This window comes from Xenopus laevis, chromosome 9_10L, assembly GCF_017654675.1.
Source record: "Xenopus laevis strain J_2021 chromosome 9_10L, Xenopus_laevis_v10.1, whole genome shotgun sequence".
Lineage (NCBI taxonomy): Eukaryota > Metazoa > Chordata > Amphibia > Anura > Pipidae > Xenopus > Xenopus laevis.
The window spans coordinates 121,180,618-121,207,764 of record NC_054387.1 but is presented as its reverse complement, the minus strand read 5'-3'; the positions used below and the strand labels follow the sequence as shown (position 1 = coordinate 121,207,764).

Below are 27,147 nucleotides of genomic sequence, written 5' to 3'. Positions count from 1 at the left end.
ATTATAGAGACTTTGTCCTTGGCTAATATGCTGCTAACAACTGTTTTGCCAGAATATACGGCAGTGGCACAAAAATGGCCCAGTTCTCAGCTGCTGAAAAGAAGAGGCTGATATCCAGATAGGCCTCATGACTGACTATTGCCATGGGCCCTGTGATATCTAATGGCGGCCCTGGTTGCATGTAGTGCCCCGCCCCCTCTAAGCCATAACCACACCCCTTTGTGCCACTGCCTCGCCCCCTTTAGGTCACCGCCCCCCACTGGCCACTAAGTATTCTTTTAAAAGGTGGCAACCCTAATTGCAGTTGCTTATCAGTCCCTCTGGGTCGCCTATAGTCCCTCAGCAGTTGCACGGTCTGTTCCCACTACTTGTTTTTTTAACTGTTCACTAAAATGATTTGGGAGTTTCCATCATATAAAAAAAAAAATAATGAAGACCAATTGAAAAGTTACTTAGAATTTGTCATTCTAGAAGAAACTAGAAGTTTACGGTAACCGTCCCTTTAAAGGGATCAAATCCTCTGCACTGCTGGTTTCCACTCCTGAAACACCAGCTGCTTACCAGACCTTTAAAAAAGGCATTGTGGGTATCACAGTCTCGGTTGCAGCAGAAGAGCTGGCCTCTGTTTTAGTGAGTGAGAACCAGCAGTGAGTGCAAGGAAAGTCAGTCCAAATACTGAGAGTAATTGTAGATGATGTCACAGCCCCCCCCAGTGCCTGCCAGGGAAACTGCACTCAAGCTCCCTGGTCGCTATCACGTGCTCCAGAGCCCTGACACACGCCATAACGCCTGGAAATGTTCTCTCAAAATTAATTACCCAGAACGGCAGCAATAAGTCTACAGCACCGACCTGGGCCTTGGATAGAAGGTTCGCAATAAACAGAACGGGCTTAATTACGTGACCCCGCCTTCTTTCTCGTCCTTGGAACGCACGCTTTCGCTCTGCGGGCCACCGGCTGACGTAACAGTGCTAGTGCGGCCATTTTTATTAGGGGCAACAAACTTTTCAAGCGAACAACGTGGCTTCACAACGAAATAATAGGACGCATTTCGAATTATTCCCGCTATGGCAATCAAACGCATTTCTTAACAAAAATGATAACGTTCCCAGTCCTTTGTTTCATGTCTCCATGTCTTTCTATTATGTTTTTTTTGAGGCGTTAGTTGTTATTGACACGCGCTGTCGTTTTGACACATACTGGCATTTGCCATTACGATGCATGGCGGGAGGCACGTTTGCGCTTCCGGCACGTGCAAGGCGTTTGGCGCCTTGATTGGTTGGTGTTTGGTAGACGTCAGCGCGGCTGGCAACGTGTGTTCATACTTGCGTTGAGGTTGGCAGTCGAAATCTCGCTGCTGATTGGCTGCCTTTGAAAAGGCGAGACAGCTAAAAACCCACGCGCGTGGGCAAACTCACCCGCAACGAGAAGCTGTTCCAATTGGCTATTGTGCAGCCCCGCCTCTTCACGATGATGCTGTTTGGGTGCAGGAGAAGTCTGTGGTGCGCACTGTCCTTCCTGGGTGCTGCGGCTGGCTACAGAGTCGGTATGTGGCTGTAGGGCAGGAACGACCCCATTCACTCCTTCTATAAGGCACTGGCGGCCCTCCTCCTGCTTTAGCCGTCACACAATGCTGAGAGTTGTTGTTCTGCTGCAACATTTGCTTGGAACTTGTATTTAAAGGGCAACTCCACCTGGAAACTATTTGCTAAATTAAATTATAATTGACTTTGTGCAGGTGATTTAGCCTCTCACTGGGCAGCAGAGCTAGCACTCAGTCGCAGCCTTTACTTTAGTATTAAATGGTGTAACTCAGATATGTCTTCACACAGCGCCCCCTAGTGTTGTATAGAAAAACATCATTACAGAGAAAATGCACCAATGAGAATTCTGCTTCATTATAAATGCAAAAGAACTGACCAATGAGAATTCTGCTTCATTATAAATGCAAAAGAAGTGACCAATGAGAATGCTGATTCCCAGCACCATGTCAGGCATCTTGCTGTTATCTTACATATAGAGATAATTATGTCATTTATTTCTTCATTATATGACACTGGAATCAAACATGGGGATAAAGGACAGACTTGTTCAGTGCTGGGAAACTCTGCTTTAAGCTTCCAACTCCAGTTGCAGGAACAAAGAACATGGAGCCAGATTGATACAGATCAGCTGGGATTCTCATTGGAGGATTCTTTTGCATTTTAAAGCAGTTGCTGGCTGTGGAGATTTGGGGAAAAGCTTTATTTCTCAATATTGCTTTAAAGGGGGTGGTTCAGCTTTAATGTAACTTTTATTATGTTATAGAACGGCCAATTCTAAGCAACTTTTCTATTGGATTTCATTATTTATTTTTTATAGTTATTTGCCCTTTTCTTTTGACTCTTTGCAGCTTTTAAATGGGTGTCGCTGACTCCCTTCTAAAAAACTAGGGATTGCACCGAATCCACTATTTTGGATTCGGCCGAAACCACGAATCATTCATGAAGAATTCGGCCGAATACAGAACCGAATCTCAATTTGCATATGCAAATTAGGGATGGGAAGGGGGGAAACATTTTTTACTTCCTTGTTTGGTGACAAAAAGTAACGTGATTTCCCTCCCTGTCCCTAATTTGCATATGCAAAGTAGGATTCGGATTCAGTTCGGCTGGGCAGAAGAATTCGGTCAAATCCGAATCCTGCTGAAAAAGGCAGAATCCTGGATTCAGAGCATCCCTATAAAAAAACAAATGCTCTGTAAGGCTACAAATGTATTGTTAGTGTTACTTTTTATTACTAATCCTTTTATTCACACCCTCTCCTATTCATATTCCAGTCACTTATTCAAATCAATGCATGGTTGCTAGGGGAATTTGGACCCTTGTTACCAGATTGCTGAAGATGCAAATTGAAGAGCTGCTGAATAAAAAGCTAAATAACTCAAAACCCTTCAATAATAAAAAATGAAAACCAATTGCAAATTGTCTCAGAATACCCCTCTACGTCATACTAAAAGTTGAAGGTGAACAACCAGTTTAAGAATACAGCCCTGATGTTGCTGGACTACAGCTCCCATCATGCCTCAACCTTTATTATATGTGACATTATTCTGGGATTTGTAGTCCAGCAACAACTGAGTACCGTTTGGATGAGCCATACAGTAGGGTTTACTACTCCTGTAAGCCCAGCTCTCATGCACTTTTACTATATCATAGTGGTCTTTATTCTTATTTTGTATGTTATCTTAGTTACAAGCCCCTGTTTCCTTCCTGCAGCTACAAATAAAAATACTTTGTGTGAGAAAGGTTAAAATCCTGGAGTATAAATGTATATATTTTTTTACAGTTGCAGGTTACTGTATATACATTTATATTGATGAAGCCATTCTGTATTGTGTTGTTAATGTACCATTAAAGGAGAAACAAACCCTTAGTAAAAAAAAAAAACCCTACCCTACATAGCCCCCCCCCCGTCAAACGTCAAATGCCCCTAACTCTTTACTTACCCCTCCGCCCAGATTCTGTCAAGCAGAGTTCACGGACGCCATCTTCAGCTACGTTGAATTGATTTGAGTTTCGCGCAGTTGTCACAAAACAGAACATTGCTCCAACTGCGCATGCAACGATACGCCGGTCTCATTCCGAAGATTACCGAAGCGACTTAAGATGGCGCCCGTAACTCCGCTGAACAGAATCTGCACAGAGGAGTAAGTAAAGAGTTAGGGGCATTTGATGGGGGGGCTATGTAGGGTAGGTTTTTTTTATTAAGGGTTTGTTTCTCCTTTAAAGAGAACCTTTCATTCCACTGTCCTTTTGCTTGTTCAACCAGTCAGTGGAAGAGAAGAACAAATGATTACTTGGTCCCTGTATTTATGGTATTGTAGCGTTATGCACTAAAGGTGGCCATAAACGCACAGATAATATTAAATTAAACGAATTTTCATACGATATTCGGTGCGTGTACAGTGGGAAAAGAGCAGATATCGGCAGAAGACTTGGATATCGGTCGGCTCGTCGATCAGGCTGGACAGAAAATTTTATTGTTTCTGTGTATCTGACTATTCAGCTCTACACGTGTGTATTGAAATGAATTACTAGATCGTAATTGTTACGTCTATGGCCACCTTAACTGTCAGTATTGCACTCAACTCTCCACTGTCAGTATTGAGCTTTGTGGGAAGTGATTATTTGGTCCCTGTATTTGTGGTGTTGTTGTGACATTATGCTCTAACTGTCAGTATTGTACTCAACTCTCCACTGTCAGTATTGAGCTTTGTGGAAACATGGCTATGGGAAAAAGTCTGTTTCCTGCCCATGAGTTAGTTGCTTGGGACATACCTCCCAACATTTTGGAAGTAAAAAGAGGGACAAAATATTTTGCATGTAGCGCATTGACATTTTTTGACCACGCCCTTTCCGTGGCCACACCCCCTAATTACCATGTTTATTTTACAAAATTTGGCAAGTTATGAAAGATTGAAAATATTTCTCCTTATCTAAACTGTTTTTATTTTGTGTCTCAAAATTGTTACAAAGTATCTTATCTGCACCTGTTAGCTGTTCTGTGCTCTCTGCTAAAAAGCAATTAAGTGAGAAACTTTGTTTCTTTTTCTGGCTGTTCAGTGCAGAGAAAAGAGGGACTTTCCAGTACAAATGAGGGACTGCAGGTTGAGCTGTCAGAAAAAGCACTGTCCCTCCGAAAAAGGGACAGTTGGGAGGTATGGCTTGGGAGGCTGTCAGTTGCAGTATGTACTGACCTTGGGGTAGGTAAGTGATTGGCAGATATTCCATGTAGACAAGGTTCAGATGTGTTTGGAATGTGGGGGGACCAGTTGGTTGCCTTTAGTTTGTCTCATCACTTTCACATTTGCTAATGAGCAGAGAACAACTATTTCCAGAAAACTGGGATCTAACCATACAGGAGAACTGGGTCTCCTCATAGCCTTAGGGGCTGCAAAGTTAAAATATAAATCATGCCCTCATATGACCTAGCACCAAATCCAAAACTTTAATGTCATGTGACCTTAAAGGAACAGTTACACAGAAAAATGAATTTAAAGTAATGAAAATATCATGTAGTGTTGACCGGCACTGGTAAAACTGATGTGTTTGCTTCAGAAACACTACTATAGTTTATATAAACAAGCTGCTGTGTAGTCATGGTGGAAATTGAAAAAAGGTCTATATGGCACAGGTTAAATAGTGGATAACCGATAACACCATTATGTTCTACAGAGCTTTCTCCAGTTGCTCTGTAAGGCTACATATGTATTGTTATTGCTACTTTTATTACTCATCTTTCTATTCAGGACTCTCCTATTCATATTCCAGTCTCTTATTCAAACCAATGCACGGTTGCTAGGGTAATTTGGACCCTAATAACCAGATTGCTGAAATTGCAAACTGCTGAATAAAAAGCTAAATAACTCATAAAACACAAATAATAAAAAATAAAACCCAATAGCAAATTGTCCTCGGAATATCACTCTGTACATCATACTATAATAGTTAACTCAAACCCGTTTAAGAAGCATGGGCACAGACAAAATACTAATTCAGCCACTCAGTGTTAAACGTGCCCTTTACTTGCCCTTTAAAGAATGTTACAACATGCCGTAGTGCTGTGATCTCCAACCTTTGGTCCTTGTTCTAGTAATGTCTCTGCTACGGAATGTTTGGAGTCGGCTCCAGCTGTAGAAGGTAGAAAGCTGCTTTGGGAAGGGCTTGTAAGTATTATTATTATTATTAAGTATTTTTAGAGCATCAGCATATTGCACTCTATGGCGGCTACACAATATTTGCACAGTGGAGATCTGCCTCTTAATCCAAAAGGGGAATTGTTACAAAATGAACATTGAATCGGATCTTTATCACATGAACAACAAATTGATTATTTCAGAAAAGACATATCATTTTATATCTTATAGAATGGCAGATTCTAAGCAACTTTTCAGATGGTCTTCAATATGTATTTTTTTTTTTTTTTTTTTTTACAGTTTTTGAATTATTTTCCTTCTTCTGACTCTTTTCCGGTTTCAAATGGGGGTCACTGACCTCATCTAAAAAAAATTCTCTGTAAGGCTACAAATGTATTGTTATTGGTACTTTTTATTACTCTTCATGCTATTCAGGCCTCTCCTATTCATATTCCAGTCTCTTACTCATGTCAATGTATGGTTGCTAGGGTAATTTGGACCCTAGCAACCAGATTGCTGAAATTGCAAACTGGAGAGCTGCTGAATAAAAAAACTAAATAACTCAAAAACCACAAATAATACAAAATGGAAACAAATTGCATATTGTCTCCGAATACCATATGCAAATTACGTTTCAGTTCGGCCGGGCAGAAGGATTCGGCCAAATCCTGCTGAAAAAGGCAGAATCCTGGATTCGGTGTATCCCTAATAACAATAAATGTATCGTTTTACAGAGCATTTGTTTTTAGATGGGGTCAGTGACCCCCAATTGAAAGTTGAGAAGAATCCAAATAAAAAGGCAAATAACTAATACACTATAAAAAAATAATGAAGACCAATTGAAAAGTTGCTTAGAATTTGCCATTCTATAACACACTAAAAGTTAATTTTAAAGGTGATCCACCCCTTTAATCAGTAACTGGCTTCCCAGTGTTTCTGGATCTTCAGATGTTGAGGAAGAGAATGATAGGGAGGAAAAAAAGATTATTTGTGGACAATTGTGACTGGTTGAGCTCAGGAGCACTGTCTGTAATAGAGTGTAAGCTTTGTGGCCCAAGTTTGGCTCAGAAAGATGGTTCCGTGCCTTTGGCTAGCGATCACTTCAGCCAACAAGATGCAACACGAGCATCGAAATGCGATTCCCTGCAGGAACCTACTAATTACATTGTGATCAATCCAGCGTCCCTTTATTATTCAACGTGTTGGGAAAGGAAGGTGTGGCACACAGCTCACTACTGTCCCTTTACAAATGCTGAGTCAGTGGCAAAACCAGCTCGGGAGGAGGAGATCTCGTAGTCATAGCTGCCTGCAACTTACTTGATATTTGTTTGAAAACAACTCGGTCTTGCCTTACATAGATTAATATTGGCTACAGCTTCACATAAAGGAACCACTAGCGCGTGAGAGACAGAAAATCCCCTGCGGATACTTTCCTTAGTCTTCTGTAAGTATTTTCATTTTTTTTAAAGGAGAACTAAACCCTAAAAACGAATGTGGCTATAAATACCATGTTTTATATAGTGAACTTATTGCACGAGGCTAAAGTTTCAGCTTGTCAATAGCAGCAATGATCCAGGACTTCAAACTTGTAACAGGGGGTCACCATCTTGGAAAGTGTCTGTGACACTCACATGCTCAGTGGGCTCTGAGCAGCTGTTTAGAAGCTAAACTTAGGGGTCGTCACTAATTATCCAGCAGAAAATGAGCTTCCCCTGTAATATAAGCTGATGCTACAGGTTTGCTGATTATTACGTTCTGATGCCAATTGCACTGGTTTCTGTGCTGCCATGTAGTAATTATCTGTATTAATTACTAATCAGCCTTATATTGTGACATTTCTATTCTATGTGTACTGTATATTGTGAGTGGGTCCCTAAGCTCAGTAAGTGACAGCAGCACGGAGCATGTGCAGTGAGCTACGTATGTGTTAGGACTGATGGAGTTGCCCAATGGCAGGAGCTACGTATGTGTTAGGACTGATGGACTTGGCCACTGGCAGGAGGGCCTGATTGGACTGTGAGGACCATTGGTCATTTGGGTTGGTTTAGTAAGGACTGGGTAACTGACCAGACAGTAAGACTGGTACAGAACAGGTAGGACAGGTTTATTTCCGGACAAACTGGAAAAAGACACCTGATACTGAGCAGCAGAGTAACATGGATCTACAATAAGGCCAAACTGCTCCGGTATAAGGTAAGATGGTCTTCAAATCAGAGTAGGAAACTAGGAATGAGGTTATTTTAAGGCAACTCACTTGATTCTCCTATAGAAAAGTCTGTTGAAACCTAGTAGAGGCTGGGGGCATTACAACCATTTGGAGAACCATAAGCAGGCAACAGGCCCAGTTTGATGGTTGCTGTGTATATTATGATGCCCAGTGGATACTGGTGTTCTTTTCCATAGGTGACCCACAGGCTGTACTTAATAATATGAGTTGAGTGTGGATTGCACAGAGGCCCTATAGGCCAATGTCAAATGTCATTGCTCTGTAATAGCAAGTGGCCTGCAGCGGGTTGGGTACCCGCAAAAAAAGCTGGTACCCTACGGGATGAAGGTAGAATTTCAGGTGCAAGTTGGGTTGCGGGTCTCATCTAAACTTCTTATCTTATGTTATATTGTCTATATTTTACTCCTTTTTAAAATTTTACATTTTACTTTTTTCTGTCCCGCCCACTTTTGATGTCACTTCCGGTTTGCAACGACAGCACTTCCTGTTTATGGTGGTCGGTCGCAGATAAGGCAGTTGTGGGTTGGGTAGCGAATCAAAGTGGGTAAATATGCGGGTTGGGGTCGCGTGTCCAGGTCTCATAAATTGATTCCACGCAGGACTCTTATCAGGTGGCACAACTTGTTACCTTAGAGGTCTCGGATTAACAGACGCTTGTTATATAGCAGTAATACAATATTGTTGATTTCATTCTGCTCTCTCCATGCGGCAGTACAGTCTGGCCAGTGTAACCACCAAATGTTGCTTTGCAACCCTACAGCCTATAACTTTGCGGTTTTAGTACCAATAAGAATTAATTTTACCATTACTTTTATCTTTCATTCTTTTATTGTTACAGGCTCGGCCTATCTAGGCACCAGTGTGGTGCAGAATCAAACACCCTTTGAGCTCAGAAACTCCAAAGTGGTCTCTCAGTCCACCATGAAGATCGAGATGCTTCCGGCCCTCACCGACAACTACATGTACCTGCTCATCGACGAGGAGAGCAAAGAGGCAGCTATTGTGGATCCCGTGCAGCCCCAAAAGGTGAACCTTGAACCCCAATCCTGTAGTGAATTGTTACCAAATGCAGTTCCCACGGACTTGTTGTCTGAGATTGATGGAAACTGGAGATTAAACCAGTTTGGGGGCTTGATAATTTGAGAACATTGCACAGTGGAGTAACTAGATGACACCAGGCCCCCAGCAAATACATTTTAGGGCCTCCAACATATCTAGAGGTGCTCCTGTTTTACCAATATATGTTTACATTGCTTATTAATTAGGGCCTCATGGGGCCCCCCTGCAGCTACAGAGGATGCGTCGTCTGTAGTTGCGCCCCTGGAATTCTGCAAGATATTTATCAGGCTCTGGTTCTCCTCCATCAGGTTGTGGACGCAGTGAAGAAACATGGAGTTAAACTGACCACTGTCCTCACCACACACCATCACTGGTAGGGAGCCATTTTTAAATCTATATTTTGTATTTTAGTTTGTGACCAAACACATCGCTTCCTTTAACGGTGATAGGACTTGGTTCAGGTCAAGTTGATCAGTTGGAGTTGCCTGATTGCATCACATGTAGTCTCTGAGTTACATCATGTCTCTAGTGTCGTGGGGCAGCTGGACCTTCACATGATCATTCGGGGCTGTCAAACACAAGTTTCCAATTTTATGCCAAAAATCCTCTACATTTCTTATTTCTTTAGCGAGTCAAAGCAGGGCAGCCATTGGGGGGGGGGGCATCACTTGGTGTGACATCACTTCCTGCCTGAGTCTCTCCGTGCTCACTCCTAGCTCTGGGCTAAGATTACAGCAGAGGGGGGGGAGGAGCAAACTGAGCATGCTCACGCCCGGGGCAAGGAGGTTTAAGCTGAAAACAGGAAGTCTGATACAGAAGCCCATGAGTACACAATAGAAGGAAAGAAATGTGGTGTTTCTTTTGACAGAGGACTCAGAGCAGCATTACTTTGAGGGTTTACTGGTGTATTGATATAGACCTTTCTGATAAAGCTTACTTCATTTTAACCTTTACTTCTCCTTTAAAGGGATACGGTCATGGGGAAATTTTTTTTTTTTTTTTCAAAATGCATCAGTTAATAGTGCTTCTCGAGCAGAATTCTCGAAAGAGCAAATAGATTTTTTTGTATTTCATTTTGAAATCTGACATGGGGCTAGACATATTGTCAGTTTACCAGCTGCCCCCAGTCATGTGACTTGTGCTCTGATTAAACTTAAGTCACTCTTTACTGCTGTACTGCAAGTTGGAGTGATATCACCTCCCCCCCCCACAGAACAATGGGAAGGTGACCAGATAACAGCTCTCTAACACAAGATAACAGCTGCCTGGTAGATCTAAGAACAGCACTCAGTAGTAAAATCCAGGTCCCACTGAGACACATTCAGTTACATTGATGTGGAGAAACTAATATTACAACTAAAATAAATACACTTGCTGGTTCAGGAATGACATTTTAGATGGTAGAGTGAATTATTTGCAGTGTAACCGTGTGATTTAGACATAAAAACTACATCATAAAAATCATGACCGAATCGCTTTGAGCTTGGAACACATTTTAAAGTTTTTGGTGGGGACTCCTTAATACGAAGAGCATCCGTGGGGATAAAACGTTATCACAACAGGTACAACATTATTCCATAGGGATCATGCTGGTGGAAATGAGAAACTTGTGAAGATGGTGTCTGGTGTAAAAGTATACGGAGGGGACAGCAGAATCGGGGCACTAACACAGAAAGTATCCCATCTAACCACGTTCCAGGTAAGCTTGGTGGATCCACTGTAAAGGGGAACTGTCACCCTAAGAAATAATTCCAATTTTTTTTCTATCATGTTAGTTGAGCAAAATAGACTTTACTTACTCTATATATTATTTACATTTTGTTTCCTTCAGTCTTAGAATTACACAATCACAGCACTAAGGGCAGGAGCCATTTTGTGGACACTGTTATTAAGATTAAAATTGTGTATCACCCCAAAATCTTTTGTTTGCACCAAAATGGGGGAATCTATTTCCCATACACAGAGCCCTACACAATTATAGAGCCTGAGGAGGAAAGGGGTAACGTGGGGAGAGCAGTGACATGTAGGAAGCGCTGGATGGAAAGTGAAAGTAATTGACTGCCCCACCTCTATGCCTCAGACATAGAGGCGGGGCAGATATTTGATTGACAGCTCAGATATTTAAACAAATTTATAACGGGTATGGATGTTTTAATGAAAAAAATAATTTGTGCTGGATTTGCAAAGGACTTTCATTATACAGGTTTTTTTTTTTTTTCTTTATGCATAGGTGACAGGTCCGCTTTAAAGGACAAGTAACAAAAAAGTTAAAAAAAATTGTTTGTACTTTAAATTCGCGAAATCTTTATTAAGAAATAACTTGCCCATTCTCTGCTTGCGTTCCTCTTCAGAAACGGCGACGATCCATCACGTGGCGCTCTATATTTCTCCTCCCTGGCTAATAAAAATAAAACTTAATAAAAACTTTGCGAATTTAAGGTTAAAGGACCAGTAACGTAATTTTTTTTATTTTTTTAAAAAATTTGTTTGTATAGAATGAAAAAAAAAACACCAAGCCATATGTCACTTTAAAATGGCAAAGTCTTTACTTACCAAAACTCTGCTTGTACTCCTCTTCAGAAAAGCCGACGGAGACCATCCATCGTGCGACGCTCGATTTCTCCTCCCTGCATTTATAGCAGATAGCCAGGGAGAAGAAATCGAGCACCGCATGATGGTCGCCGTCGGCTTTTCTGAAGAGGAGTGCAAGCGAAGTTTTGGTAAGTTATTTTTAAATAAAGACTTTGCAATTTTAAAGCTACATATGTCTTGGTGTTTTGTTTTTTTTCGTTCTATACAAACAATTTTTTTTTTTTTTTTTAAATTGACGTTACTGTTCCTTTTAAATGTGTCTTGGTGTTTTTTTTTTCCCGTCATGTATAAACACATTTTTTTTTAAAAAAAAATAAAATTTTTTTATGTTACTGGTCTTTCAAAGGAGAACTGAACCCCCTTGCTAATAAAAACCCATACCCTCCAAAGTACCCCCCCCGCACAGGTGTTCACACAAGTAAATGCCAAAAAGCTGGTCATTTACCCTTTGCAGAGTCAGTGCAGCGGAGCTCACAGGCTCCATCTTGCAGCGCTTCGGGAATCTTTGGGTCCCTTTGGCAATTTCCGCAGCTTTTGGCACATGTGCAGTTGTTCGGGACCGGGATACTGCTACAACTGCGCTGATACGCCGCTTACTTTCTGAAGTTTCCCAAAGCACTGAAGATGGCCCCCGCGAGATGGCTAAGCAATAAAGAGATAATTACTAACTAAGTAGCATTTACTTGTGTGAACACCTGTGAGGGGGGACTATGGAGAGTAGGGGTTTTTATTAGCAAGGGGGTTTAGTTCTCCTTTAAGGGGTCACTAATAATAATCTGCTTGCGGCAGTTGCGAGTAACAAGTAGTGTCAGATTAGGTCATTGGTTGGCGTTGCTGTAGTATACGGTGATGTATTGTTAGACTTTAGTACCACGGAAATAGCCATTATGCTTCCTTTTGCTCTCCACTATTGAAATGTTTGCTTTTATGTGGGTTTGATGTAGAGTCCTGCAGCTGGTCGGGTACCCGCGGGTTACCCGCAAAACCCTGCGGTACCTTGCGAGTTGCGTGTAGAAGTTCCAGGTGCGGGTATAGACGCGGGTCTTCTCAATAGCGATTTTTACTCTCTTTTTTTTTTTTTTCTGATCACGTCTACTTCCAATGATGTCACTTCTGGTTTACAATGACAGCACTTCCTGTTTTACTCTTTTTTTCTGAGCACGCCTACTTCCGATGTCACTTCCAGTTAACAATGACAGCACTTCCTGATTCTTGATAGTCAGTGGGTCTGGGTTGCAGATAAGTTACTTGCGGGTTGGGTAGCGGGTAAGAATGCAGGTCCAGGTCGCAGGACTCCAAAAAATGGACCCGCGCAGGATGAGTAGTTTGCATGTAAATATCTTTCATTTAAATAGAACGTCTTTCACATTGCCAATTTTTCGTATTGTTTTTAGGTGGGGTCACTCCATGTGAAATGTCTCTATACCCCGTGTCACACGTCGGGGCACATCTGTTACTATGTCACAAAGCCAAACAGCACAGAGCCGCCAGCTCTATTCACAGGTAAAGAGTAAAAGAAACGTGGGGTGGGGGGGGGGGTGTTTTTACTCTCAATACTGGTAAATAATTGTTGGAAGAATCTTTATTTTATTTTTATTTTGGCTGAATACAACAGTCAAATTGTCAGAATCCAAAATGCAATAGGTTCAACATAGAGTGGAAGCTAAATTTTACTCAGGATGCTCCGAATCCAGGATTCGGCCAGGATTCCGCGTTTTTCAGCAGAATTGAGATTCGACCGAATCCTGCTGTGCGGCCAAATCCTAATCAATGCAGGGCGGGGAGGGAAATCGCATTACTTTTTGTCACAAAACAAGGAAGTAAAAAATGGTTTCCCCTTCCCACCCCTAATTTGTATATGCAAATTAGGATTCGGTATTGGGCTGAATCTTTCGCAAAGGATTCGGGAGTTCCGTGAATTCAAAATAGTGGATTCTGCGCATCCCTGATTTTAAGTTTTCCCTCATTTCACATTATTTTGTGGTCCCACCTATATATTATGCATAACACATTTCCCTGATTTTTACATCTTCCTCGATTTTACATAATTTTTTTTTCTGTTCCCCTGAAAAACATAAAATGGGGGTTCTACTGTATTTTAGTTTGTGCAAGATCCCAGAGATTTGCCTCTTATGAACTATTTTAACCGCCAGAACTTTCAATCTCCATTACAATCACACCGGAATCATGGATTCAGCGCCTTCCTAGTTAAATCATTGTATTACTTGTCTATCTCTAGTACTTAAAGGGTTTGTTCACCTATGAGTTAACTTTCAGTATGATGTAGAGGATGATATTCTAAGACAATTTGCAATTTTTCTTTTATTTGTGGTTTTTGAGTTATTTAGCTTTTTATTTAGCAGCTCTTCAGTTTGATGTTTCAGCAATCTGGTTGCTAGTGTCCAAGTTACCCTAGTAACTATGCATTGATTTGAATAAAAGACTGAAATATGAATAGGAGAGGCCTGAATAGCAAGATGAGTAATAAAAAGTAGCAATAACAATACATTTGTAGCTTTACAGAGCATTTGTTTTTAGATGGGGTCAATGACCCCCCGTTTGAAAGCTGGAAATAGTCAGAAGAAGAAGGCAAATCATTCATAAACTATAAAAAAGACAAATTGAAGACCAATTGAAAAGTTGCTTGGCATTGGTATTCTATAACATTCTAAAAGTAAACAAAAAGGTGAACCATCCCTTTAAATCAATGGTTAGTATGATGTAGAGAGTGATATTCTGAGACAATTTGCAATTGGTTTCCATTTTTTATTATTTGTGGTTTTTTAGTTATTTAGCTTTTTATTCAGCAGCTCTCCAGTTTGCTGTTTCAGCCATCTGATTGCTAGGGTCCAAATTACCCTAGCAACCATGCACTGATATGAATAAGAGACTGGAATAGGAGAGGCATACAAAGTAACAATAAATTGTAGCCTTACAGAGCATTTGTTTTTTAAATTCGAAATTCGACCCTTGATAAATCTGCCCCTAAAAGTTAACTTAAAGGTGAACCACCCCTTTAAGCGATAGCTGTTCCAGGTAGAAGAAGTCTAAGAATCATCATGAAATATTAACCCAACACCCTCCAAGGCTTCTTTGGTGCACATAATGGGATTGCAGTGACTGTTCCCTTAGATCAAGACAATTATTAGGTTTCCTGTGTTCTCTCCGGGCAGGTGACACCCTCTTTGTAGCAGGATGCGGGAAGTTCTTCGAAGGGACAGCGGAGGAGATGTACGCAGCTTTGATTGAGGTTTTAGGCCGCCTCCCACCTCAAACGGTAAACGCTTCTCATACTGCAGATAATGCTGTTTTGTTTTGATAATTCAGTATTTTAGGGAAACTTGAATCATTTCTGCTTGTCTTTGAGGGGAATTCACAAAAGTGGAGAGAGTCAATTTTAGGAGTAAAAGTGGTGGTAAACTGGTGTAAACGACATATTCACAAACAGAAATCCACTTAAATTCCAACCCAACTGCCACTTTCATTTTTTAGTGGATTTCAGTTTACGGACACTTTTTTAATTTATGAATTTGACTTTCAGACGACCTAATAATGGATCAAAAATGACATTTCAAACAACATTTTCTCCCAACATTTTAAAAATGGAGTAAAGTTCAGTATAAATCTTCCCCATGAGTCCGATATAATTGTGAACGAATCTGCTCTGCTTTGGTTCAGCTTCATTTCACACCTCTTGTAGGTGCCCCATTGGGGAATTATCATATTAATATGGATTAGCATTTTATAATCAGGGCCAGGATTCTGCCTTTTTCAGCAGGATTTGGATTCGGCCGAATCCTTCTGCCCGGCCGAACCGAATTCTAATTTGCATATGCAAATTAGGGGCGGGAGGGAAATTGCGTGATTTTTTTGTCACAAAACAAACGTTTCCCCTTCGGATTCGGTTCGGTATTCGGCCGAATATTTAGTGAAGGATTCGGGGGTTTGGCCGAACCAAAATAGTGGATTTGATGCATCCACTTTTCATTATCGTGAGACCGCGATTATCTTGAAACGATCGTTTAAATGTACGAATTGTCTAAAAAGACCAATTTGCCAGGAAAACAAAGGGGAGCTGACTGCTTGGCCCTGCAAACATAGATAGATTGCACTGGGACCGACAAAGATTTTTTGACCTGGCCGATCAATTTCCTGACAGATGTCGGCCGAAAAATCGTAAGATGTACGATCGTTCAAATCCCACTAACTTCACGATAATTATTTCGGATTGCACTGAAATCGATCTTTCACCAATGAAAGATCTTTGCGTCTATGGGGACCGTAACCCAATAGGCTTAAAAGTCTTATTAACAAAACCAGTAAAACACTGATTAAACAAAAACAAGTGTATTTTATAAGTAAAAAGTTTTTAACTCACACTTTTATCATTTTACTTGTATTATCTTAATGAATGAGGCAATATTAGCAATTTCTTGTTACAGAAGTGGAATTACACAAACACGTCGGCAGATTTAGAAAGCCCAGGTTATTGTGGAAATTTTTTTTAATTTTTCTAGGTAAAATAAACCCCCTCCCCCGAAATTCCAATCTGATGGCTGGCTGACCGGTTTAGTAAGAGTTAAAGGCAAATTCCGAAAATATGTCGTTAAAATGTTGTGTGAAAGACAAAATTGGAAAAGTGTCTGTTTAAAAGCCAAATTCACAAAAGTGGGGATAGAGGTTGGTGAATTTGGTGGGAAATCCGTCATTTTTATCTCCTTTTATTTTGTCTCAATATCACCACTTTTGTGAATTCCCCTCCCCCCCTTTGAGTTCTATGGAAATGTCTGCACATCAGTGCCGGGAAGCATCGCTTTACTGAACTTTTTCAGGAATAGAACAGACACCTGAGTTCATTCAGGGTAGGCATTGCTGTAACAGACTTAAAGGGCATGTAAAGGCAAAAAAATAAATCACATTTTTACTTTCTTTAATGAAAAAGAAATCTATCTCCAATATACTTCAATTAAAAAATGTGCACCGTTTTTATAAGAAACTGGACTGAAGGCAGTGAAATTCCCCCTTCATTTTACTTGCTCTGACAGCTGCCGATAGGAAACGTCCCTAATTGCTCTGCAGGGAAACTATCATACTTTTAAACGGTAAGGGGTAGCCCCCCCACCTTACTTCCCTGACCTCGAGCAGCTTTGTTTGTTTCCCTGTAAAGCAGCCGGCGACTGTGTAGAGATTTGTATCCACAGGCCCAGTACAGTCTGTATATTCTGATTATTAATCAGTCTTGCTGTATCGGCTTCTGGCAGATATTATTTGTGCTGTTTTGATAATTTATGACGATCCCTAAGCTTAACCTCCCAACTGAAGCCCAGACCACACTGAGCATGTGTGTAGTCTTGGTCTTGCAGATATGTATAACAAAGTTACAAGATGACGGCCCCCCTGCGGCCAACTTTGAAAACATAAATTATTTGTTTAATTAGGCTTGTGGTGCAGTAAGTTCATATTTATGTTTAGTTTACAAAATACAGCATTTCTATTGTATTTTAGACTTTAGTTCCCTTTTAAAGTCGCCATACATTTGGCAATGTCACCAAACAAGCGGATCTCTCCCCGATATGCCGACATTGAGGGCCCAACGATCGGATCTGAATGGAGGTAATACAGGAGGTCGGATTGCAGGACCGCATCAATGAACAGATGCAGCCGCAATCCGATGGGATTTTTTTTACCCAGCCCGATCGACATCTTGCCGACTTTCAGCCAGATATCGAGCGGGGAAGCCTGCTGGAGGGCCCCACACATGGGCCAATAAGCTGTCGACTCGGTCTGTTTGCAGCTTTTATTGGCCCGTGTATTGGGGTCTTTAATCGCTTGTTTGTGTGAATCCCTGTCAATAAAATGAGCCTCTAAACCTGGTCTCTAAAATAAACTCTGATCTATAAAGTGAACATGAAATCATAACTCCGTCTTTTGCTCCACCTGCTGTTTCCTGCAGAGAGTCTACTGCGGTCATGAGTACACCATCAACAATCTCAAATTCGCTCGGCACGTGGAACCAAACAATGACGCCATAAAGCAAAAGTTGGCTTGGGCGAAGGTGAGTAACTATAGTTTTCACTTTATGATGATTTAGATGGAATGGTCACCTTCCTAAACTTCCTTCAGTTGGTTTCAGACAGATCACCAGAAATAAAGACTTTTTCCAATTTCTTTCTATTTTCTATGTGTGACCATTTTTCTAGTATGAAAGTTACATTTTTAACCTTCTAAAGCAGTTCTGAGAGGGGGGGGGTCACCGACCCTGTAAACTGTTCTAAATTGATACATTAAGTTGATACATTTCTTATCTTTGTCCCTGCTGAGCAGAATCCCTGAGTTTCATTTCAGACAGCTGTTAGAATTGATACAATAGTTGCTGATACTCCAGAGATGCTGCTGAGAAATGGATCAACTAAATGTTGCAAAATTGTAACAGTTCAGAATCTGCACCTGAATTACTGAGCTGCCAGACTCAAACACCAGAGACATTCAACTTTACGCTTAGATTTTGGAAAAATGGTAAAAAATGGAAAGTAATTGGAAAAAGTCTTTATTGCTGGGGAAGAATCCGAAAACAATGGAACTGAAAAAAGTGTTTGGAAGGTGAACAACCCCTTTAAGGGTGCATTTTCTTGATGAGCCTGGCATAGTACAGAGGAGGATAGATATATATATACATATATATACATATGTACATACATACATATACACACACACACACACACACACACACACACACACACACACACACACACACACGTATATACATATACACATGTATATACATATACATGTGTATGTATATAATATATATATATATATATATATATATATATATATATATATATATATATATATATATATATATATATATATATATATATATTTATTTATATATATATATATATATATATATATATATATATATATATATATATATTTATATATATATATATATTTATATATATATATATATATATATTTATATATATATATATTTATATATATATATATATATTTATATATATATATATATATTTATATATATATATATATATATTTATATATATATATATATATTTATATATATATATATATATATATATTTATATTTATATATATATATATATATATATATATTTTTTATATATATATATATATATATATATATATATATATATATATATATATATATTACTACAAGAAGGTCGGCACTCTCAGGACTTATAAAAATCATAATATTTATTATAAATGACTAACATTTCGGCTAGGTCCCTTTCTCAAAGTAACAAACTGAACATTAAACTGCCTTAAATATACACCGTGGCGGGAACAAACAGCTGGTAAAAGTCACATGATCAGTAATTCAAATACAATTAGTACATTCACTTTAAATACTTAATTATCTAAAATCCACACATAAACCAAAACTAGACTTACATACTCCCCAAGTAAGTAATGATCATACAGGTTTGATATATTGGCACACGTTTTCCTTTCATCGATATTGACACGGGGTTATTTTAACTTACACAGATGGGGCTATTGCACATATATTCATATAAGTGGGGCGATATCTGTATCATTGAAGATTTATAGGCGGGACATACTCCCACGCCATCCACACGTGAATATTATTGTATAGGGACAATAGCCGAAACGTTAGTCATTTATAATAAATATTATGATTTTTATAAGTCCTGAGAGTGCGGACCTTCATGTAGTAGTTATGGATAATTTATTGGCACTGCACCCAGGCAAACCACTTGGGCATTAACGCTGCTTTTTTCTTGGTCTGTCCATTACAATTCTGTTCACTAACTGCTGGAGCCTTCCTTTAGCCAAGACCCCAATTTCCACATGGCCTTCCAAGCTTAGTCTCAAGTCTGACTTCTGCTACATTGTTTCAGCAGTCAGAATCGTCAGTTCGGAAAATAGCAGATAGAGATATTGCTTCGATTGCCATTATATTAACTAAAAAAAAAAAAAAAAAAGTTAAATGTTTGAAAGCTTGTAATAAGTATATATTGGAAATGTGCGTATTCTAAGTGCAGTGAACTTCTTCAGCATGGCCAGTACCCAAATGGGATTGACTTAGTGGGGTCTACAAATTATTTTTATTTGTCTTTTTAGGAGACTTACAACAACGGAGAACCTACTATTCCTTCTACACTTGCCGAAGAATTTACATTTAATCCTTTTATGAGAGTGAGGTATGTGTAGGCGTTACTTACATCACACGTTTTCTGACTTCTTGATTTGAGGGGTACCCAGGACACGTACACACCCCAAATCTCCCCCTAACTAGCTCATAACAAGGTTACAGATATATAGAAACATTGGGGTAACAGTCACCCTGCTATAGTTCCAGGGGTACCCAGGGTACAAATAAGCACTCACCCCAAATCTCACCCTAACTGACCTTCAAGCTGGGCCCCCTTAGCTCATAACAAGGTTACAGATATATAGAAACATTGGGGTAACAGTAACCCTGCTATAGTTCCAGGGGTACTACTATTTATAATTGTGAATATATTTGTGTCGACAGAGAGAAGTCTGTGCAGGAACATGCTGGAGAACAAGACCCCATCTCTACAATGGGAGCAATCCGTAAGGAAAAGGATAATTTCAAGGTGCCAAAAGACTGAAACCCCCCCCCCACACACAGAATTTGCTTTTTGCCTCCACCACCAGCATTTCCCCCCCCTTTTTTAATTTTGTGGGATGATCCTTTCTAGCACTAATTATTTTATGTTAAAAAAGAAAATTCCCCCTTTTAGAGCATTTTTTTTTTTTTTATTTTATTTTTTTTGACATTGAGTTGCAAAAGCAGAGGAGAAACATTGGTCGAAAAACTGGGCAGATCCCTGGCTTATGTATTTGGTGAGAATGTTCTCCTTCCCTGGGTGATACCTGTTTGGGGTTTCCGATATCAATCGGGGTGGGTAGGGGATGTGATTTTAAAGGATAAGTAAATAGGTTAATGTAAATTGATGAGGGGGCTATTCTAAGCACTTTTGCAATGTACATTTATTATTTATTTATTTTTATTTCCAAGATATTAAGGGATACATGTGATGTTACTATGAATGAATTTTGTTACAACATTTTCTGACCACCAAGTAGTCAAGGAAGTTGTCAGGAGAAAGAAAGAGGCTGCTCTGATGTTTTTCTGCTTAGGAATAAAATTAGAAACCTTTCTCAAATCTTTCCTAAGCAGAATAACATCAGAGCAGCCTCTTTCTTTCTCCTGACAACTTCCTTGACTACTTGGTGGTCAGAAAATGACCAGCAGGTGGCGCTGTTGTAACAAAATTCATTCATATTAACAGTACATGTATCCCTTAATATCTTGGAATTAAAAAAAGACAAAACTAATTTACATTGTAAAAGTGCTTAGACTAGCACCCTCATTCATTTTACATTCACTTATTATAAAGGTCTACTTATTCTTTGGGGATTCAGCCGAATCCTGCAGAAAAAGGCTGAATCCTGGATTTGGTGCATAATAAACCCATATATATTTATATATAATAATGAGATTAGGAAAGGCAGACTTGCCAAAAATCTTTAATTGTTGTCTTCAAAAATGCAGCATTGTGGGGCTTTTTGTTTAATAGTTTCATGCGTCTCGTTGGCTCATTTCATTTGAATTGTTATTATTAAATATCAGGGCTCATATACTGACAAAGGTTTATCTTGGCATATTTCTTGTCATTGGCTCCCCTGGGGTAAGATGCAACATTTTCCAGCTTATTCCGGGTTTATCAGCGGGTACATGCGAGGGACGCAGTGTACACCCCACCCCTTTCTTATGAGCCAATCACAAACAAATATCTGCATATTAAAGGGCACCAGTTGGGCAAAAATATTATCCCCAACTAAAGGTGCAGGTTAATACAGCCTGCACTCTAGTTGGGTTTAACAGTAGTTCTTTTAAAAAAGATTTTCCCCCGCCAGCGCTAGGCCACCCGTTGGGGCACAATGAGTGACTTACTCATCATGTGCGTGATGTCATTATGTGCATGCGATATGTTCGACATCGCCGTTGCCTCCCAGTGCGAGTGTCCTAGCACTGCTGGGGGGCAATTTTTAAGAAAAAAAAAAAAATACTGTTGCCCCCAACCAGAGTGCAGGCTCTAGAGTCCTGCGTGGAACCAATTTGTTAAACCCGACCCGCAGTACCTTATCCGCAACCCGATCTGCGACCTGCTGACACAAGAAACAGCAAGTGCTGTCATTGTAAACACGGAGGTGACCTCATTAAAAATGGAGTAAAACAGGAAATGCTGCCATTGTAAACCCGGAAGTGACATAATTTTTCAGGAAAACTTGCTATTGAGAAGACCCGCGAACCCGAAAAACTGCCGACACGCATCTATACTCGCTCCTGCAACCCGCAGGGTACCACATGTTTTTGCAGGTAACCCGCGGGTACCCGACCCACTGCAGGACTCTAGTAGGCTCTATTAGCCCGCACCTGTGGCTGGGGACAATATAATAATAAAGGTGCCCTTTAAAGGAGAAGGAAAGCTACAGAGGCAGTTTATTGCCAATAGATTAGCCACAATAGTGCAAGCTGGAATGCTATATTTATTCTGCAGAATGCTTTTCCGTACCTGAGTAAATAGCTCTAGAAGCTCTGTTTGTTTAGGATAGCAGGTGCCATATTAGCTTGCTGTGACATCACTTCCTGCCCGAGTCTCTTCCCTGCTCACTCATAGCTCTGGGCTCAGATTACAGCAGGGAGAGGATCAAACTGAGCATGCTCAAGCCCTAGCCCTGGAGGTTTAAGCTGAAAACAGGAAGTCTGATACAGAAGCCCATGAGTACACAATAGAAGGAAAGAAATGCGGTGTTTCTTTTGACAGAGGACTCAGAGCAGCATTAATTTGAGGGTTTACTGGTGTATTTATATAGACATTTCTAATAAAGCTTACTTAGTTTTAACCTTTCCTTCTCCTTTTAGGTACTGCCTTAGATGCACTAATGTAAGAGTACAGAGTAGGACTATTCGTTGTGCTCATGCCCATTAGCTTGCACCATGGATTAGTCATTGAGCCTGTGAGCCCTGTGTTCTATACCAGCAGCGTTTGCTCAGCCTAAATATCAGATTGATTTTGTGTGACTTATTCTTTCTTTACTTGAATGTATAGAAGCCAAAGGCAGTGCCCAGTGGATTGTCTTTAACCCTCTGTAACCACTGCAACGCCTTGTGGCATCTTGTCTAAACAAATATATATATATATATATATTATAATATAGATAGACTGTTTTAATTTCTGTGCTTTGTGAAAAATTCAGGGAACGATTTAATTATAAGCCAAAAAGAACAATAATATCTTCTAGAAGGTGAGGAATGTAAGGAGGAGTATGTATGGGGACTGACCGTTTAGTATTTAAAGGGGTGGTTCACTTTTAATTCACTTTTGTTATGTTATAGAATGGCTCATTCTAAGAAACTTTTCAATTGGTCTTCATTATTTTTTAAATAGGTTTTCTTCTGACTCTTTCCAGCTTTCAAATTCTATGTAAGGCTACAAATTTATTGTTAATACTACTTGTTATTACTCCTCTTTTTATTCAGGCCTCGCCTATTCATGTTCCAGTCTCTTATTCAAATCAATGAGTGGTTGATATGGTAATTTGGACCCTAGCATCCAAATTGCAAACTGAATAAAAAGCTAAATAACTGAAAAAGCACAAATAATAATAAATGTACCGTAAATCAATTACAAATTGTCTCTCTCTACACCATACTTAGGGGCAGATTTATATATCGTTGAATATCGAGGGTTAATTAACCCTCTATATTCGACTGCCAATTGTAAATCCTTCGACTTCGAATATAGAAGTATTTACCGCAAATAGTTCGAACGATCAAACGAAAAATTGTTCGATCGAATGATTAAATCCTTCGATTCAAAGGATTTTAATCCATCGATCGAACGATTTTTCTTCGACCAAAAAAACATTAGAAAGCCTATGGGGACCTTCCCCATAAGCTAACATTGCACTTCGTAGGTTTTAGGTGGCGAAGTAGGGGGTTGAAGTTTTTTTTAAAGAGACAGTACTTCGACGATCGAATAGTCGAACGATTTTTAGTTTGAATTGTTCGATTCGTAGTCAAAGTAGCCAATTCGATGGTCGAAGTAGCCAAAAAAAACCATTTGAAATTCAAAGTTTTTTTTTATTCTATTCCTTCACTCCAAGTAAATGGGCCCCTTAAAGTTAATTTAAAGGTGAACAAACTCTTTAAACACCTTGTGCCGTTTGGCCAGTGGCAGTTTTGCAGGAGAGTCTGAGGATGTTGCAATAATGCGGGTGATACCCGGGCTTCCAGCATTAGGGGCAGTTAATAGAATGTATAAAAAGCAAATCTACTCTATTTACATATTTAATAAAAGAGAAGCAAGAAGCAGAAAAAGCCAATTCCCACATATTCCATATCGGTGATGATATTATTTAGGTCATTATGATATTGTCTTGTTTCAAGCAATCTTGGCTTAGAAACACCCCCAGCTCCTGCAAAATGATGTATTCAGCATTAGCTACCGATAATATAGGCTTCATGGCTTGGGTGCCGCATATTTGTGGTGTTTTGTGCCACTTCTCAGATGATCGATCTGCTTCTTTAAGATGTATGTATGTATGTTTTGAAATAAATATGGGAATTCTTTCAAGTGTATCTCTTTATTCCTGAAATGCAGAATCAAACTCATCAAAGAGTTCTATATAAAGGCACACGGCTGAGTATCACTCAACTCTGAGTATCACTCATGTATTATAAGGGATAATGTACCCCCTACTGTAAATGATAAGGATATTAGAAGTCACTGAGGGGTTCTGTGACCATATAAAGGCACAAGGCTGCAGGCTGAGTTATACAGGGAGCTTTGAGTATCACTCATGTATTATAAGGGATAATGTACCCCCTACTGTAAATGATAAGGATATAAGAAGTCACGGAGGGGTTCTGTGTCCATAAAAAGTCTGTAGGCCACCTATATCCTTATATTTTTAAAGCATAGCATAACTTATTCTATAACTTTTCTTATAATAAGCAAGTTCAGTTACCACTATGAACTGATTATAACTCCGCACCAGTTATAAGGATATATTTTACAGATTACCTATATCTGTTATGCATTCTAAACTTCTCTACTTTTGTTGGTGAGAACAGTTGTAAAGCAGAGAATTGGGGTTGTTTGTTTTTACAAGCAGTAGCACAATTATTGTTAAAAAAAAAAATTGTAATCCTTTCATATTGGGGAAATAAATTTTGTCCAGTGCAGAAGAAAATATGTCCAAAATGTTGTTTCCCCTCATGTTATTTGCATCAGGGATTAAAGGGGCTCTTTACCTTTGAGTTAACTTTTAGTATGATGTAGAGATATAGAGATATTCTGAGACAATTTACAGTTGGTTTTTATTATTTGTGGTTTCTGAATTATTTAGCTTTTTATTCAGCAGCTCTCCAGTTTGCATTTTCAGCCATCTGTTTGTTAGGATCCAAATTCCCCTAGCAACCATGCACTGATATGAATAAGAGACTGGAATATGAATAGGAGAGGCCTGAATAGAAAGAGGAGTAATAGAAATTAGCAATAACAATAATTTTTTAGACTTACAGAGCATTTGTTTTTAGATGGGGTCAGTGACCCTCATTTGAAAGTTGGAAAGAGTCAGATGAAAAAGGCAAATAATTCAAAAACTATAAAGAAATAATGAAAACCAATTGAAAAGTTGCTTAGCATTGGCCATTATACAACACACTAAAAGTTAACGTAATGGTTAACCGCCCCTTTAACTACAGTATCTGGGTGTTTTATTCATATATTCAGCTGCTCAAAAGCAGTCGACCACATTTGGACAAATAGACACATTCATCTTCTTTAGTAATTCTGTCAATTTGTTCAAACACTTCCTTGATAGTAAACATATTCTGCACCCCCCCTAGTTTAAAGGACCAGTAACATCAAAATTTTTTAGAAAATTTGTTAGTATACATTGAAAAAAAACCCCACCAAGACAAATTCAACTGAAACTTCAGAAAAGGCAATTGCGATCCATTGTGCGGTGCTCTATTTCTCCTCTGTGGCTATATAAGGAAGGAAGGCAGGTAGGAGAAATTGAGCACCACACGATGGATCGCCTTTTCTGAAGAGGAGCGGAAGCCGCGTTTCGGTAAGTTATTTCTTAATAATGGCTTTGCAATTTTAAAGTTGAATTTGTCTTGGTGGGTGTTTTTTTCAACGTATATTAACACATTTTTTAAACTTTTTTTGATGTTACTGGTCCTTTAATGTTTCAGCAGCCCCTAAGGGTCTGGCCTCACGAGCAGATTTGGGGAGATTAGTCGCCCCAGCAACAAATCTCCTCTTCTTCTGGCGACAATCTCCCCGAACTGCCTTCCCCCTGCCCTCCGCCGGATAAAATGAAAATTGCCTGGGGGAAGGCACACGTGCCAATTTGTTTTCCGAAGTTGCCCGAAGTTTCCTCGTGAGGCAACTTCGGAAAGCTGAAGTGATCCGAGTGCCATCCTGCCGGCGATTTACATTCTAGTCGGCGGGAATGGCAGTTCGGGGAGATGGCATGCAGAGCGCTTTGGTTTTCGAAGTCGCCTCATGAGGAAAGTTCGGAAAACCAAAGTGATCCAAGTGCCATCCCGCCATCGATTTACATTCTAGCCGGCGGGAATGGCATTTCGGGGAGATTAGTCGCCCAAAGAAGAAGAAGCGATTTGTCGCTGGGGACTAATCTCCCAAAATAACACTCTGTGCCCTGGCCTTTAACTACAGGATGAGAATTAGACCAATTATTGTAGGACAGACAAATCTCTCCGAGCCTCCCGTTAGCCCTGTATCTATCCCTTGTATAATGTGCACTCTATTATCTACTAATTAAGTAACTTCCTGCAGCCCTCAGCTTCCCGGCTCTAGTAACAACTGCCAGTTCCTTCTATAAAATGACTCGACTTCTGCAAGGTGTCCGTCTCTTCAATCCTCAAGTAACTGCCAGTCTTACCCATAATCCAAGAGGACCTGGATGCTGCCAGAAAGAATACAACTATGGATAATTCATCTACCCATTCATTTCACTGGAAATATATTTGTTATTTGATTTTGTCATATCATAATAGTTTGTGAATTCTAATTTGCCAATTGCAATGTATCTGTGAAAAATGCTTTCCTAATAAACTGGCTTCCAAATTGTTCACTAATGATCTTATAATATGTATGTGACACTGGGTAAATCCCAAATCTATTAATTCTTTACTCTGGTACAGTCATATAAATGTATAAAACTGTAGATAAAAAAACAAAAAAAACAGCTAAACTATATGGAAATAAAACAATTGCTTGTTGCCCCCCTGGACATTGCCCTGCATGCAAAGTATGGACAAAATAATAAAAAAAATCCACCCCATGTAAAAAAGGGGTTGTTTCCCCTTTGAGTAAACTTTTACTATGATGTAGACAGTGATATTCTGAGATAATACAAGGAATTAGGGTGGGTTGTATATAGTCATGGGGAACTGAATCCAGACCCCTGGACTATTTACAACCCACTCTAATTCATTGTATTTTCTCTAC

The 27,147-nt window shown here is 39.6% G+C and overlaps 1 protein-coding gene across 5 annotated transcripts; it reads left to right on the top strand.

Annotated features, from left to right (window-relative positions):
• Positions 1 to 1,374: 1,374 nt before the first annotated feature.
• hagh.L (hydroxyacylglutathione hydrolase L homeolog) lies at positions 1,375 to 26,768 on the top strand. Of its 5 annotated transcripts, none has more exons than XM_018234609.2 (10): positions 1,375 to 1,545; positions 8,742 to 8,929; positions 9,271 to 9,335; positions 10,544 to 10,661; positions 12,949 to 13,057; positions 14,728 to 14,831; positions 17,508 to 17,609; positions 19,685 to 19,764; positions 20,100 to 20,184; positions 26,473 to 26,768. In XM_018234609.2, exons 1-10 carry the CDS (start codon positions 1,470 to 1,472, stop codon positions 26,491 to 26,493), a joined length of 948 nt encoding a protein of 315 aa, XP_018090098.1. In that variant the 5' UTR covers positions 1,375 to 1,469; the 3' UTR covers positions 26,494 to 26,768.
• The last annotated feature ends 379 nt before the right edge of the window (positions 26,769 to 27,147 follow it).

Excerpts from the sequence above, each read along its gene's own strand:
- hagh.L (XM_018234609.2), top strand. The coding sequence starts at position 1,470 with ATGATGCTGTTTGGGTGCAGGAGAAGTCTGTGGTGCGCACTGTCCTTC. Across the intron at positions 9,336-10,543 it reads CTCACCACACACCATCACTG|GGATCATGCTGGTGGAAATG; the intron begins GTAGGGAGCCAT and ends ATTATTCCATAG. Across the intron at positions 10,662-12,948 it reads CCCATCTAACCACGTTCCAG|GTGGGGTCACTCCATGTGAA; the intron begins GTAAGCTTGGTG and ends TATTGTTTTTAG.